A 17,032-nucleotide genomic window follows, 5' to 3' on the forward strand; every position below is an offset into this window, starting at 1 on the left:
ATTGTGTTAGCCAGGATGGTCTCGATCTCTTGACCTCGTGATCCGCCCATCTCGGCCTCCCAAGTGTTTTTTTTTTTTTAAGACGGAGTCTCGCTCTGCTGCCCAGGCTGGAGGGCAGTGGCCGGATCTCAGTTCACTGCAAGCTCCGCCTCCCGGGTTTACGCCATTCTCCTGCCTCAGCCTCCCGAGTAGCTGGGACTACAGGCGCCCGCCGCGTCGCCCGGCTAGTTTTTTGTATTTTTTAGTAGAGACGGGGTTTCACCGTGTTCGCCAGGATGGTCTCGATCTCCTGACCTCGTGATCTGCCCGTCTCGGCCTCCCAAAGTGCTGGGATTACAGGCTTGAGCCACCGCGCCCGGCCTAAGTATACTCTTTTAAAAATCCATTGACATAATCTTACTTTTAGTTTAGTGATGCATAATTTCCCCAGAGCTTAAGTCACTGCAATAAATTAGGTACCTAGGATATTCAGTTGCTGCTAGCCACAAGGAGTCTCCTTATTTTGATGTACCTCCCTCAGTACTTTATTCCTGCAGAGCACCTCAGAGGCCGGGGAGAGAAATGAGCAATCCTGGCTCAGTTGTATTATTTCAGCATTTTATGTCTAAATCTGTATGGTCAGAAATATTTAACATTAAAAAAAAACTTCAGGGAGAGAGGCCTACTAATCAATGTGCTTAGAGAAACAAACTACATTCAATTAACAACAAAAAAAAGTTACAAGAAATTTTAACAAACATTTTTCTTTATCTGAGTATAGGAGAAAATACTATTCCTGACACATTTGAAAATTAGGAAAGATCATTCCAGATCTTATGGAAAAGTGTGTTTTAAATTGCAGCAGTTTGCTTTTGAGACATATGGTAATCTCATAATGTAACTACTAAAGAAGAGGTAGATTGAAAAGATCTTGTATATACATAATTATGGCAGATGTTTCAAGATATCAAAATAGTTTTGTTGAAAATGAATACTTTTTGGTGTCTTGTTTAAAATATTTTGATATTTTGTTTATCTACTCAAAATTATTTTATGAATGGATGCATTTTTGTTGAACTTAGCCATCTTAATAAACATCTTTAACTGAATTAGTTGTAGCAATTTTATAATTTTATATTAATAGGGGAAAGAGTAGTAAGGAATTATTCACTTATCTCAAATATTAAAATGTGTGTTTTATGTATGCAAAATATAAAAGTATAGATATGGCATACGTACATACATACATACATACTCATACACATACTGGTGTTAGATTCTTCAGGTATTTTCAGTTAGTTTTAAAAAATTCTTTTAAAATGTGCTTCCAATGAAGCAGAATAAAAAGTTCAAATCACCTTCCACAGTTTACAGAAACCATTACAACCCAGCTCCAACCTGCCATGCCCTACTGGGTACTTCATGCTCAGTTCCTGTGCTTGTAGGACTAGCTGTTGGCTAGGAGTCACTCTTAGCTCCTAGAAACTGTGCTCTGGCGCTTGCAAGTAGCCCCTTCAGCCTTCAAAGTCAGCAACAGTGCATCAAGCCTCCCTCATGCTTCAAATCTCTATTTCAGCTGCTCCCAATTGAAAGTGCTTGCTTTTAAAAGGCTCATATGATTAGATGAGGAATGCCCACCATGATAATTTCCCTTTTGAGTAATTCCAGGTCAACTGATTCGGAAATCCCTTTTGCATGCAATATAGTCATGGGTGTGTATCTCATCGTCTTCATGGGTAAAGAGCCATTGAATTAGAGCCACTGGAGTGCTATTTTAGAAGTCTACCCACCACACCCTATTAGATTTTTCAAGGGCAGGAAGCATGTTTTATTGACATTTTAACCCTGTCATAGTATTCTGTAATGAGAGTGAGTACAGATTATTGGGTAATATGTGTAAGATACTATACTGTGTTAAATATTTTGTATAAATTAATCATTACCATATTCTCTCAATAGCCCCACTTAACACACATACAAGAGTGGAAGACTTGCTCTGGGTCATATACTGCATGGTAGTTGACTATGGACTCTGGAGTTAGACTTGGGTTAAATTCTAGCTCTGTCATGACTTAGCTATATGATTTGGGGCTTTTTTTAACCTCATTTGGGTTTTTTATTTTAATGTTTAAGATTTAAAAAAACCCTTATAAGATAGTTGTATTTATTAAATAAGATAACACATAGTCTAGGACCTAATACTTAAGTGCCTGCCTTGTTTCTACAGGTTGACATATAGTATGTAACACGTGTATGAAGAGGATACAGCTGATAGAGACCCAACACACACATAGTAACTTAGTCATTTATAACCCCTCTCCTATTTTCATTTCTTGCTTGATGTGAACATGTTAGGCTCACAGTGCATAAAAATTTAGGAAATACCTAAAAGTGTGTCCATATACTTATTGTTCATTGTCTCTTGAGCTCTATATTTGGCATTATTGGGGCTTATGAATTAAAAGACAGCCTATTAAGTTCACGTGAATTCCAGTGAATAGAACCAATCATTAGAGCTTATGGAGATGAAGCATGGTTTGACCTGCCTCCCATATAACTAACATAAATCTATCTGGATATAAGCAATCTCTACCTACCACTGGGAAACTTAGGTTATAAAGATTAAAAAAATACATAAAACACTATGGGCAGTATGAAAGAGTAATCAGTATGACACAGTTTAGCATCTAATTTTAAGTGCTATGAAAGAGCTGTGAGGGATTGAGTTAAGGCTGGGCGCAATGGCTCATGCCTATAATCCCAGTACTTTGGGAGGCCAAGGCAGGCAGGGAGTTCAAGAGCAGCTTGGCCAATATAGTGAAACCTTGTCTCTACAAAAAATTTTTAAAAAATAGCCATGTGTGGTGGCACATGCCTGCAATCCTAGCTACTTGGGAAGCTGAGGTGGGAGGATAACTTGTAACTTGAGCCTGAGAGTTCCAGCTGCCATGAACTCTGATCAAGTCACTGTACTCCAGCCTGGGCAACAGAGTAAGACCCTGCCTCAAAAAAATAACGAGTTAAGAAGTGCAAACGTATATACTATGAATATCTTGCAAAGATGTAAGGATTAATAATAATAGGGTTTTCAAATCTAGAAGGAATAAGTAAAATAGAAGATAATTCATCTAATGGGTTCCTGGAGGAGTTTCAGTTTTGCAGCTTTCAAAGGGAGGTTAGTAGTCGTAGAAGTGGAAAGGAATGAATGGATAGGGCAGTTGGCTGGGCAGAAATGGAATGAGCATATTGTAAAGTAAATTGTAGGTAAAACAAGTAGGCATGATTGAAGCTAATGTGGCAGTAGAGGAGAGATGGGATATGTTGTACCACACAAAGGACCTTGAATGGCAGTTCAGGAAAATAAGACGGGTTAAGCTGGAATATTTGGCATCAGAACTAGAGCTGACAGAGTTAGAATGAGCACCCAGCTCCTGGCTACCATTAACTAGCCACGTTTTCTTGCACAATGTATTTACTCACCTGTTTAACCTCCTTATTAGCATTAAACAGGTGAGTAAATACTGTGTTCAATACAACATGGCTAGTTAACAACTGGGATGGCTGCTGGTGTTTGTCTCAAACTGATCTAGACAGCCCTAGGTCCCTGAATTGATGCCGTTGGAGGTGGCAACCAGTAGGGTGATGCCAAGTGAGGGAGTCTCTGGGTCTCTCCTAATTTGGCCAAAGCAGCTCTAAGTTTGTCTGCTTTATGTTTTAACCCCATGAGGTAGTATTTTAACAATCCCCATTTTACAGATTAGTAATTGGAGGTACAAAACAAGTAATTTGCTCACAGTCTCCCAGTAAGTGGAGAAGACAGGATTTGAACCTAATCAGTTATTCAAGACAGTGCTCTCATCCTCCTCAGTATACCAACAGCCTCTAATAAACGTGAAATATAAAAAAAGCATTGAGACCAAGGTTTGCCAGACTAGCCTCCAAACTCTTTTTTTCCCCCAGTCATGTGGTCACTTGATGTATTCTTTTGCATTAAGGCCCCAGATGAAAATCCATTTCCTTTACAATTAGATCCAGCCTATATTATTCTGTGCATAATGCTTGGCCCTGGGTTAAGGGGATATTTGGGTATATGTAAACCTAGATAGATTCCACTATCAGGCTGCAGAAAGCACTAAAAGAAATATGAAGGAGAAGAAAAGATAAATTCTATCTAGAGACATCTGGGACTACTAGAAGTGATATTTGAGCCAGACCTTGAAGTATGAGTTAGTTTTCATTAATTACATTTCTTTAGGTAGAAGGCAACAGAAACTCACTTAAGCTGAAAATGAAGGAAAAAAAATGGGTGAATTTATTTATTTATTTTAAGAAAAAAAAAATCTCTGTTGTTCAGTGGCATGTTCTTGGCTCACTGCAACCTTCCCCTCCCAGGTTCAAACCATTCTCCTCCCGCAGCCTCCTGAGTAGCTGGGACTGCAGGTGTGTACCTCCACACCCAGCTAATTTTTGTATTTTTAGTAGAGATGGGGTTTCACCATGGTGGCCAGGCTGGTCTCGAACTCCTGAGCTCAGGTGATCTGCCTGCCTCAGCCTTCCAAAGTGCTGGGATTACAGATGTTAGCCACTGCACCTGGTGGGCGAATTTATTGATAGGCTATTGGAATCACTCAGAGGACTGAAGAATGCGTAGGAAAGGTTGGACAGGAAAACTCAGGGGTTCTCAGCAACGTCGAGATTGAAATAAAGTCCTTTTCTCTCCTAGCTTGTTAGAATGGCCTTTCGGAGCCATGAGTTGGAAATTCAAAGTGAATCACAGAACATAATTGCCTAGAACTAGGATCTCATCCAGGGGTGATTTTTTTTGGCCCACCACAAAACATTTGACTATGTCTGAAGACATTTTTTATTGTCACAACTAGGGCCAGAAGGTGCTGCTTGTATTTGGTGGGAAGAGACCAGGGATGCTGCTAACCATCCTATAATACACAGGACAAGATCCCCACAACAAATAATTATCCAGCCCAAAGCATTGGTAGTGCCAAAGTTGATAAACTCTGGCTTGGAATACCAAATAATTACCATCTAAAATAAGAACAAGTGTAGTAAAACAAAAAACAAAAAAAATGTAGAAAATAAAACAGAAATGAAAAGAAAGGAAAGCTCTTAGGAGGCATTTGGGAAGGACTTTTGGAGGAAGTAACAGTTGAATTGGGTCTTGAAAGACATAGGATTGATTGGGCTCTGCAGATACTGGAAAAAGCATTCTGAGCAGCGGGAACAGAATGAGCAAAGGAGTGGGAGCATGATGTTGATTTAGAATACGTTCACAAACTCTCTGACACTCTTCCCTTCAGAGGTGGAGCTTAGTTCCTTCCCCTCCTATTGATTGTGGGCTGGACTTAGGAATTCATTTGTAACTCAGAGACTATAATGGAAGTGATACTGTGTGACACATGAGGCTAAGTCATAAAAAGATAGCACACCCTTACTGTTCCCCTCTCTTGGGATCACTCACTCAGGGGGAAGCCAGTAGCTATACAGTCCTGCGAGAGACCCATGTGGAAAGAAACTGAGACCTGTCACCAATAACCAGCCCCAACTTGCTAGTGAGACACCTTGGCAGCAGACCCTCAAGTCTAGTCATGACTGCCACCTTCTGAGAAATTTCAAGCCAGAAATGCATGGCTAAGCCGCTCCTAAATTCTTGACCTATTGTAACTGATAATAGGATAATGAATGCATATTGTTTTAACCACTAAGTCTTGGGGTTGTTTCCACTGTAACTGATAGCTAAAAATGCATGAAAATGTAGGGTCTACCTAAAAACTCGAAATTATTTCATTTGTATATGGTTAGGGATTACTGACAAATAAGGTTAATAAGGCAGATGTGGTCAGATCATGGATGGCCTTGAATGTCAGTCTAAAGTTTGCTTTTTTTTCTGGTATGCTGAAGAAATTTGCCATATGGGCTTTAGTGGATTCAGATCACATCTCTGACAGATTCTCTCTGAGTAGTTAGGGCAGAGATAGCTACAGATAGTATTGGGGAGCATCCTCATAAATTGTCTCTAGAAGAAGAAAAGCAGCCTGTAAATGCCACCACTACACATTAAGTTCACCGAGGGAACAGGCCACTTTTTTAAAAAGGCATGCTTTGTCAATATAAGTATGCTGAGAGAATCACGCCTCACCTGAGTTGATTTAAAAATTTCTAAAAAAGAAAAAAGTGGTTCACATATATCCAGGTCACTAATGTGACACTATTGACTTGATTTTTCTTGCCTGGCAGCTCTTTTGCAAGGGGAGGGTGATACATTAAATTGCATCAACCTGTGACATCTTAAGGTGACTGAATGTATCAAATTCTCTTTTCGGTACACAAGAGGAAAGGAGAGGCCTGAGGGCTCTGAAGGGTGACACAGAGGGGTGAACAGATTGAAGGGAGAAAACTTTCGGGACCTCAGGCAAACCTCACATGTGTCCAAGGACTTCGAATGGAGTTCCTGATTTCTGCTTCCCTCTGAGGACTATTCAACTGAACTTTTTCCCTATTTTTTTTTTCTTTTTCTTTTTTTTTGTAATTTGTGATGCCAAAAGTGTTCCTTAAATAGTCAGTTATGAGAACAAAGCCACCATCATCCCTGAATCAGTCACTCAAAGGTTATCTGGGAAATCAGAATAATGTGTCTGGTATACTTCAACATCTTTGTTGTATTAGGCAGCAAAGCAGCCCAAGAAATTAAGTTTAGTAAAACTTTGAAATCATTTGGAGATAATAATTCCACTTTAGACCGATTTCAACCCAGATCAATTACTAAAATAAAATGCTTAGGGTGGAGAACCCAGAAAGCTTTGGACTAAATGTACCACAAGTCTTATCAACACCAGTGAAAATAGTCTGTTTAATGTTTTTGCCATAAACTTCCTGGGATGCAATCAATAACTTGTACTATTAATAAAATATTTTGGGAAAAAAGTACTCAACCAACTTATTGCTAGTTCCCATCATATACAGGACTCTGCTAGCTGCCTGGGCATCTGAGGATGGAGGATGAAATTAGTTGGATTTATTCATAGGGTTTAGTTTCAGTGTCAGGAAGAAAAAAAAAAAAGTTTTACTGACCAGTAACCAGCAGTAAAATAACCATTGTACAATGTCGTACTTTTGTTTTAGCAGCAGAACTGTATTTCCAAACAATACTTTATGTAGACTTTTAATACGTAAGAGCCAAGTGGAACTACTTGAGAGCAGGAAGGGGGTGAGGAGCACTTGGCCTCCCACCATGCCTTCCCCCCACACCCCCCAGCGCTCTAAGAAGCTTCTCTATAGGACACACATCTTCAGTCACGGGGCAGAAAGCTACTTTCCCTATTGCTTTAATCTCCTTTTCAGCTACTGCATTTTGTCTTCCTCCATGGTTGAAAAGTCTCCATATTTGTCGTCTTCAAAATAAGATAAGGTTCCCTCATCAATCTTATTTTTAGTAAATCAGCAGTTGAACTCACCTTTCTTTAGCAAAACCTAACTACATATACAGAAAGGAAACTTTTTTTGGAACTTCTCACTCTCTGAATGCATTAAGTAGAAACATTAGCTGAATTATAAAAAATGCCTCTAATGTAAAACAAAAAAACACGAAATGAAAGCATATACGTTAAGAATACGTAAGACTGAGAGCTCCAGGGCAGGTGAGCCAGGCATGGAGCAAACAAAAGCAAAGGTATGATAGCCCATCTCCCTCCTGTGGCAGCCACACCTTACAGTCTCCAGCCATTACAACACTGAAAGCACATTGTCCTGGGTTCAAATCCTAGCCCTGCTACTTTCACCGACTGGCCTTTGGCAGTTCAACTTAACTCTTTTAAGGCCCAGACCCTATAAAGTGGTAATCATAGGACCACTGCAAGAATTCAATAAGAGTTTATATATAAAAGCGTAAAATTCCAGGAAAACAGCAAATAATCAATACATGTTAGCTACTGTGTCTATTACTATTATCCCAACCCCAGAGGTTGTTCTAGGCACAAGAAGCACCTGATATACTGTTTTGGAGACCCCCCATTGGGGTGGTTGCAAGATGAGGTGTCAGCAGTCACATGTAACTGCCGTGAATTCAGATGTTAGATTAACCGGGTCTCTTCCTAGAGGAACCAAACCAAAAACTTTTTCCTTTGATGTCTCACCACAATTTGAAACTGAGTCAATGTCTTTGCCAAAAGCAATCTTTTTTTTTTTTTTTTTTTTTTTTTTTTGAGACGGAATCTTGCTCTGTTGCCAGGCTGGAGTGCAGTGGTGTGATCTCGGCTCACTGCAACCTCCGACTCCCGGGTTCAAACAATTATCCTGCCTCAGCCTCCGGAGTAGCTGGGATTACAGGCACCCACCACCACACCCAGCTGATTTTTGTATTTTTAGTAGAGACGGGGTTTCACTGTCTTGGCCAGGCTGGTCTCAAACTCCTGACCTCATGATCTACCCACCTCGGCCTCCCAAAGTGTTGGGATTACAGGCGTGAGCCACCGTGCCTGGCCTGCCAAAAGCAATCTTTGAATCAAAGCTGGAAGAACTGATGCAATCAATATTCATTAATTTGGGACTGACTTGGTGCCTGAGTACCAGTCAACTTGGAGGGTCTGCCATCAAAATTATGAGGTTTTTTTCTTTCTTTTTTTAACTGTGGAGGTCCTATTTTTTTTTTTTTTTTTTGAGACAGAGTCTCGCTCTATCGCCCAGGCTGGAGTGCAGTGGCCAGATCTCAGCTCACTGCAAGCTCCGCCTCCCGGGTTTACGCCATTCTCCTGCCTCAGCCTCCCGAGTAGCTAGGACTACAGGCGCCCGCCACCTCGCCCGGCTAGTTTTTTGTATTTTTTAGTAGAGACGGGGTTTCACGGTGTTAGCCAGGATGGTCTCGATCTCCTGACCTCGTGATCCACCCGTCTCGGCCTCCCAAAGTGCTGGGATTACAGGCTTGAGCCACCGCGCCTGGCCATGGAGGTCCTATTTTTGACAGATTATAGAAATGAGTGACAAGTCAAGCTGTCATGAGAGGAGAGTCATCTGAAGTTGGTACTGAAAACAAATTTGGCTGGCAAATTAGAAAAGGGAACCAGAACAATGGGAAAAATTTTAGCAAGATTTCCTGCGAGTTGGGGATGGTGATGATGGAGTGACCGCTTACCAGTTAGTGGTTTACCTGTTAACTTTGGCAGATGTTTTACTAGTGAATGGTAAGATTTCTAATTGAGCTTCAGGCAAGACTGTCTAGTGAAAACTATACTTCTTTTTACTCTTCAGTAACTAACAAGGCCTGTTCTTTACTCAGTTCTTATTTGAGATCTTTGTTAAGAAATTATAAAATATAAATAGAGTATTAGCATCTTGGGTTATTTGGTTGAGAAATTGTTCTCTAGAGAAAATATAATTTCATAACTGCGGTACTTATTCAGTTAGACTAGGAAGGCTCCTCAGAGATAACCTACTTCAACCTCCTTCTGTAGGCAGAAGCCATGCCCCCAACCCATCATATTCATGAATATCCAGCCTCTATTTGACATTATTCTTTAAGGTTGTTTACTTTTAGAATTTTCAGCCCATTTCTTGTAAGTTCCAGTTCTAAGAAAGACTTTTTTACGTATCAAGACAACTCATTTTTCCTGAAACTTGCAATCTTTTCCACTGACTGCCTTTTGTGATTCTGATTGGTGGTGACTTTCTGATTTTCTCTTCACCTTTGTGGGGGACTAAAGGTAATTTTTTTTTTTTCGTAATAATAGTAATCAACTACATAATCTCCAGAAACTGATAACTGCCAGCAACTTCCAAATTCCTCTTCACATAGCTTCTCAAATACTTCATTAGAACCAGTGTGAAAAATTTAAAATACGACGTGACATTTCTCTAGTAGAATATAAGCTGCATGAGGGAAAAGACACTTGTCTTCTTCCTGTATTCCTAGCACCCAGTACAGCACCTGACACATCATAATGACCTTAGAAGAATATTTAAGAGTCATCGAATAAATATTTTGTAGAGCTGTCCATGTTTATTTTCCATTCAGTGTTTACCAGGTGTCTGCTATTTGGACAGTCACTTCCAGTTGTTCATTAGTACATGACTTTGGTAAATATATCCCCTGTGAAGAGAAATATTATAACTACTATGGCATTCAACACTGGTATTTCAGTTACTTAAATAATCCACCCACTGATGGAGTGAACTTTGAATTAAATGCTTTGAAGAATAAAGTGAATCTTGATAAAAATCAAAGGCTGAAGAAATCTTGTTTGACAGAAGGCATGAACAAAAATGCTAAAATTAATACTGTTTGTGGAGAAACACTCATTCCACCGCAGACTAAATGGAGTTCAAGAGTATCAAAATGCCTACGTGATCAAAAGGCAGAAACAGCTTCTTTTTACTAGGTCTGTTAATATTCCAGGACTCATAATATTCTGCCTACATGAGCACCTGTGTTTGTGGTAACTCAAAGTATTTGAACACCTTATCTCATCCAACCTCAAATTTCCTGTGAGGTAGTTAAGCACCGAGAGCTCTTGGTACTGTTTTCAAGATGAAGCAGATGAATTAGAGAGGCTGTTCACATACCAAATTTCACAGAAGCCTATGGAGGAAATGACGGGGAGACTTACCAGTTAACGCCCAGTTGCAGAAATCAGTGTCAGAGCTTGAAAGGACCTTATAAACCCCTGATCCAATGTGGACTCTCCTAGTAAGACTCCTGTTTGCAGTGACTTGGTTCATTTCACCAACCACACAAATTTTAAGTAATTTTTAATCATAAAAGTAACAGAGAACATGGTAATACATATATACATACAAACATGATACAGAAAGGTATCAAAAAACAAAAACATATATTACTTCCTCCCCTAACATTCCAGTGCCGCTTTCCAAAGATTCCTGTTACCCAGAGGTAGCCACTGTTAACAATTTTTAATGTATATTTCCAAACATTTTTTATGCATTTAAAAGTGTGTGCATGTGGGTGATGGGTGCACCAAAATCTCAGAAATCACCACTAAAGAACTTACTCATGTAACCAGATACCACCTGTTCCCCCAAAAACCTATTGAAATAAATAATAACATAATAAAAGACTTAATAAAAAAATTAAAATCTGTGCATGTATGTATACACGCAATGACAGCTGATCTTCAAATAACATCATTCTGTTCAATGTCAATGTCATTTCATTATACTGTTGATTGGAAAAAAATTGATTTCTGCCTGGGGCCCCTGTTTGTGTGGCGTTCTCATGTTCTCCCCATGTCTGTGTGGGTTTTCTCTGGGTACTCTGGTTTCCTCCCACATCCCAAAGATGTGCATGTTAGGTGAACTGGTGTATCTACATTGTCCCAGCCTGTGTAGGTGTGTGTGTGAGGTGCCCCCTGCTAGGGCATGGTGTCCTGGCCAGGGTGGCTTCTGCTTTGTGCCCTAAGCTGCTGGGATGGACTCTGGCCACCCTCAACCCTCAACTGGAATAATTGGGTAATAATTATCTTGTTTTTATTAATCTTTCTTAAATGTATATATAGTTCACATTTATTTCAGTGTTTAATATTAGAAGTGTTTTAGTCTTTAGAAGTCTGGTGATGTTTCTGTGACCAGAAATATGCCATAGGAACTTAACTCTTGTTTATATCAATTAGCCTGCAGTAAATTTGGTTCGTTTGTGTGTTTCCTTAAAGCTGAAGTTTCCAAGTACCTACTGATGAGGTCAGGGGAGGACTTAACTTGTGTGTTGCAGCTCCTATTAAATTGCTACACTTGGAAGCACAGTAGTCATTTCAAACTTTAACAAGATCTGCTATTCTGTTCCAATTCTGACCTTCTCACAGTTTTATTCATCTAGTAAACACCACCTTGATCCTTCCAGTTACTCAGGTCAAAACCTTTAAGTCTTCTTTGGTTCCTCTCTATCCAGAACACCATATGTCCAATTCACCAGCAAATCTTATTGAGTATATGTTCAAAATATCTCCAGAATCTAACCACTTATCACCATCTCCATTGCTTCCACCCTAACTCAAGCCACCAGCATCTGTTGCCTGAATTATTACAATAGCCTTCTAATTGGTCTCCCTACGACTACATAGCTTTCTACTGTTTATACTCAGGATAGCAGACAGAGGGATCCTCTGAAAACACAAGTCAGATCATATACCTTCCATGTGCAAAAAACATTCAAATGCTCCCCAGTTAATTCAGAGTAAAAGCTGAAGTAAAAGACTGTCCATGGTCTGCTGACCCCATTACCTACATGACTTAATCTCCTGCTACTCTAGAGAAACTTCACTCTCTTTGTTCCACATATACTGGCTTTTGCGCTATCCTGAGCATGCCTGGCATGCTCCTGCCTCAGGGCCTTGCACTTGCTGTTTCCTCTGCCTGGAATGCTCTTACACCAACTATCATCACTTCATTCCAGTCTTAATTTAAATGTAACTTTCTCGATCAGTCCTTCTCTAGCCCCTCTTAAAATTGAAACTCCATCCCCAAACTCACACTCTGTATTCCCTTTCCTGCTTTTGTTTTCTCCTTAAAATTCATTTTTACTCATTTGTCTTTTTAGTTATCTGCTCTCTAAGGTAGATTATGTTTCTAAAGATGACTATAACATTAACTTTCATCCCACATGTTGTTTTCTAATATGACGTTGTCATTCTCCATCAAGAAATGGAGCCTATTTTACCCTCACTTGAATCTGAGTTTCTGTCTTCCATGCTTGGGATGCCTCCTCTTGGAAGTTCACAGCCATATTAGAAGAACAAATACCCTGCAACAACCATGCTGTAAGGGGGCCCAAACTAGCCAGGTGAAGAAGAGGTCATGTACCAAAGCTCTGGACATGTGAATAAAGCCTTCTGGAACCGTCTGTGCCAACGTCACCAATCAGCTGAAGGGAGTCAAGGAAGAGATCCAGTTAATACTAGATGGAACAAAAGAACTGCCAAGCTGAGCTCTGAATTCCTGACTCAGAATTGTGATGAAATAAAGGTTGTTGTTTGAGGACACTATGTTTTGGAATAGTTCGTTAAGCAGCAATAGATTCTTGAAATATTCCTATACTATAATGCAAGCTCCACAAGGATAAAGATTTTATCGTTTTGTTTTATTTTATTTTATTTTTTTGCCTGCTTCATCCCTGGTGCCTGCTGTAATGCTCAGAACGAGGTAGGTTCTTGATAAATATCTGTTGAATGAATGAATATATGAATGAAAGAGAACATAATGAAGAGAACATTACTAGTGGATCCATGTTTATTTCCAATGCCATGAAAAAATGGGATATGGAACCTAAAGATGGCAGTAATAAGAGAAATTAGTGGCCATGGGCCTGCTGCCTTGCAGGGCCAGCTTCCCAGGCTGGCCAGGATGCAGAGAACACTTGGCAAGATATCTCAGGAAAACCAGTTTCACAGATATTGTCTTCAAACTTTTTTTTTTGAGACATTAAATCAACCTTTTTTTTTTTTTGAGATGGGGTCTCGCTCTGTCGCCCAGGCTGGAGTGCAGTGGCCGGATCTCGGCTCACTGCAAGCTCCACCTCCCGGGTTTACGCCATTCTCCTGCCTCAGCCTCCCGAGTAGCTGGGACTACAGGCGCCCGCCGTCTCGCCCGGCTAGTTTTTTGTATTTTTTTAGTAGAGACGGGGTTTCACCGTGTAGACCAGGATGGTCTTGATCTCCTGACCTCGTGATCCACCCGTCTCGGCCTCCCAAAGTGCTGGGATTACAGGCTTGAGCCACCGCGCCCGGCCAAATCAACCTTTTTATAAGCCAAATCATCTTTTAAGATGAAGCTTGTCTTTTTAAATGTAAAATAACACAGACACATGGTAAAATTTTATACAGCACAGAAAGTAGTAGAAGGAGAAGAGTTTCATTTTACCTTGATGTTAACAGTTCCTTTGGTAGTAGTTAGAAAATGTCTAGGCATGAGCGAGGCCTTAAGATTCATTCTATTTTGTTCCCTCTTTTTTCACTCTATGTAGTATCTTAAAGAGATTTTCCTAAAGGCATCTACAACAATTAGCTTTTACTTATTGAATGCTTACTATAGCTACTCTTGTTAGTCTGTGTAGTGTTGCTCTAAAGAATTACCTGAAGCTGGGCACGGTGGCTCATGCCTGTAATCCCAGCACTTTGGGAGGCTGAGGTGGGTGGATCACCTGAGGTGACAGGTTCAAGACCAACCTGGCCAACATTGAAAACCCTGTCTCGGCCGGGCGCGATGGCTCAAGCCTGTAATCCCAGCACTTTGGGAGGCCGAGATGGGCGGATCACGAGGTCAGGAGATCGAGACCATCCTGGTTAACACGGTGAAACCCCGTCTCTACTAAAAAATAAAAAAAAAACTAGCCGGGCCAGGTGGCAGGCACCTGTAGTCCCAGCTACTCCGGAGGCTGAGGCAGGAGAATGGCGTATACCCGGAAGGCGGAGCTTGCAGTGAGCTGAGATCCGGCCACTGCACTGCAGTCTGGGCGACAGAGCAAGACTCCATCTAAAAAGGAAAAAAAGAAAAAAAAAGAAAACCCTGTCTCTACTAAAAATACAAAAATTAGCCAGATGTAGTGGCACACGCCTATAATCCTAGCTATTCGGGAGGCTGAGGCGAAAGAATCGCTTGAATCCAAGAAGTGGAGGTTGCAGTGAGCGGAGGAGATGGCACCACTGTATTCCAGCCTGGGCGACGGAGTGAGACTCCGTCTCAAAAAAAAAAAAAAAAAAATACCTGAGACTGGGTAATTTCTAAAGAAAAGAGGTTTATTTGGTTTATAATTCTGCAGACTGTACAAGAAGCATGGTGCCAGCATCTGCATCTGTTTAGGGTCTTGGGCTGCTTCCACTCATGGCAGAAGTTGAAGGGGAGACAGTGTGAGCAAAGATCACATAGCAAGAGCAGAAGCAAGGGACTGGGGGAGGTGCAAGGTGGGAAGGGCCGGGCACAGTGGCTCAAGCCTGTAATCCCAGCACTTTGGGAGGCTGAGGCGGATGGATCGTAACATCAGGAGATCAAGACCATCCTGGCCAACATGGTGAAACCCTGTCTCTACTAAAAATACAAAAATTAGCTGGGAGTGGTGGCATGCGCCTGTAATCCTAGCTACTCAGGAGGCTGAGGCAGGAGAAACGCTTGAACCCAGGAGGTGGAGGTTGCAGTGAGTGGAGATCCTGGCACTGCACTCTAGCCTGGGCAACAGAGCAAGACTCCATCTCAGAAAAAAAAAAAAAAAAATCTCTGGCAGGAACTAATAGAACCGGAACTCACTCACACACCCCTGGGGTGAGGGCATTAATCTATTTATGAGGGATCCACCCCCATGACCCAAACACCTCCCATTAAGCCCACCTCCAACATTGGGGATTAAATTTCAATATAAGATTTGGAGGAACAAATATCCAAAATATAGCAACCACCAAACAATAGACGATTTCATCCTCAACAACCCAGTGAAGTCGATATCATTATTCCCATTTTATAGATGAGGAAACTGATACTTGAGGGGACAATGTAACTTGCTCAAAGTCAGACACTTTGAAAATGAGAGATTCAAATTCTGACTCCACGGCTATGCTTTTAACTTTCTTTCTCTACTGCCTCTGTCACAGAAAGTGAACTCCTTATCTCTAAGTGCTGCATTGTTATATTCCATAGCAATGACTGGACTAGCAACTCTGAAACAATCTTTTGTGCAATCTAGGCTTGATAAATACGTATATATATTAAGGATAGTGGAAACCAGGTTTCTTACTGTTGGTAATGGAACTTGCATGTATGGAAAGGGGAAGACTAGAACATACACTGTAGTGTTGGGTTTGAGTTGGAAGTATCACTGTGGGCTATTTTTTTTTTTTTTTTTTTTTTTTTTTTTACATATCTATCCTAGCTCTGTCCATCGAGAAGGCCTAGAAATAGTGACTTACCAGTAGCTGTAAACATACTGAGCCCCCAGATCTTGGTTCTAAATACTATTCTCCAGTAAAAGGAACCAGAGATCCTTGACTGATTCTGGTGCTAGGATAGGGACAGCACCTGATGAGCCTGGAATATCTTGTTGCTCCAAAAAATACCCTCAAAAACCAAAGCTGGAAACATTTGAGCAACAAAATAAAGTATTATTGGATGATAACACAGAATGTAAAATAACTATTTTTTATCCATACTGATATAAATTGTTGAATAGGTAAATAATAGGAAAGAAGAATTCAAAATAATTTATGGAGATTCTCCACTATCAAGGGGGTGAAGCATAACTTCACTTCTTAAGCCAGTGCTTCACTTGGTGACTTCCTTTCAAAGAGTACAGTAAGAAAAGGTAGGAAAAAAAAAAAGCAGTAGCTTCAGAATAGAAGAAGCTGACAACACCATGTCAGGCTGGTGGGAGCTTTCAGTTGGCTCCTCTGTTCCTTTGACATGCCTCCATCAATGTATTTTTGTTTGAGCACTTCTTTTCTTTTTGGTAAAACAAAATACTCCAGGCTCTTCCTATATATTTCCTCCCCCAATCCTAGAACCAGCCATTTCTCCAAAGAGCCCTAGTTTATTTTATTTCGAGAATGGTATTGGAAACCAAGATCTGGTAGTTCAGTGTGCTCATTTTTACTGGGATTTCATTGCTTCTAGCCTCTGCAGACAGAAGAAAATATACATGTATATATGAATGTACATATTCATATCTATAAATATTTCTATCTATATTAAGTTAAACATGAGTTTAAACTGATGTCTCCAACTCTAAACCATGACCACAAAGATCAGTGTAGCCCCCTCCCCTTGATCATCTGTAACCTCTCACTGGAACAGTAAAAAACCTGACTCCAAGATGGCCGAATAGGAGCAGCTCCAGTCTCCAACTCCCAGTACGAGCGACACAGAAGACTGGTGATTTCTGCATTTTCAACTGAGGTACTGGGGTCATCTCACTAGGGAGTGCCGGACAATCGGTCCTGGTCAGCTGCTGCAGCCTGACCAGCGAGAGCTGAAGCAGGGCGAGGCAGCGCCTCACCTGGAAGCGCAAGGGGGAAGGGAATCCCTTTTCCTAGCCAGGGGAACTGAGACACACAAC

At 40.8% G+C, this 17,032-nt stretch overlaps 1 protein-coding gene across 2 annotated transcripts in view; it reads left to right on the forward strand.

Annotated features, from left to right (window-relative positions):
* Positions 1-17,032, forward strand: part of LOC108517524 (rhotekin-2) — a 109,348-nt gene that overhangs the window by 54,940 nt on the left and 37,376 nt on the right. The window contains exon 11 of one of the 2 annotated variants that reach the window (XM_017855513.1): positions 2,207-2,309. The exons of the other annotated variant lie outside the window; for it this stretch is intronic. Coding sequence (XP_017711002.1) covers positions 2,207-2,218 — 12 coding nt within the window. The 3' untranslated portion in view covers positions 2,219-2,309. Of the gene's footprint in view, positions 1-2,206; positions 2,310-17,032 lie in introns of those variants that run through there. 2 annotated transcript variants of the gene reach the window in all.

This window comes from Rhinopithecus bieti, unplaced genomic scaffold, assembly GCF_001698545.2.
Source record: "Rhinopithecus bieti isolate Rb0 unplaced genomic scaffold, ASM169854v2 scaffold_39703, whole genome shotgun sequence".
In the NCBI taxonomy this organism is placed as follows: domain Eukaryota; kingdom Metazoa; phylum Chordata; class Mammalia; order Primates; family Cercopithecidae; genus Rhinopithecus; species Rhinopithecus bieti.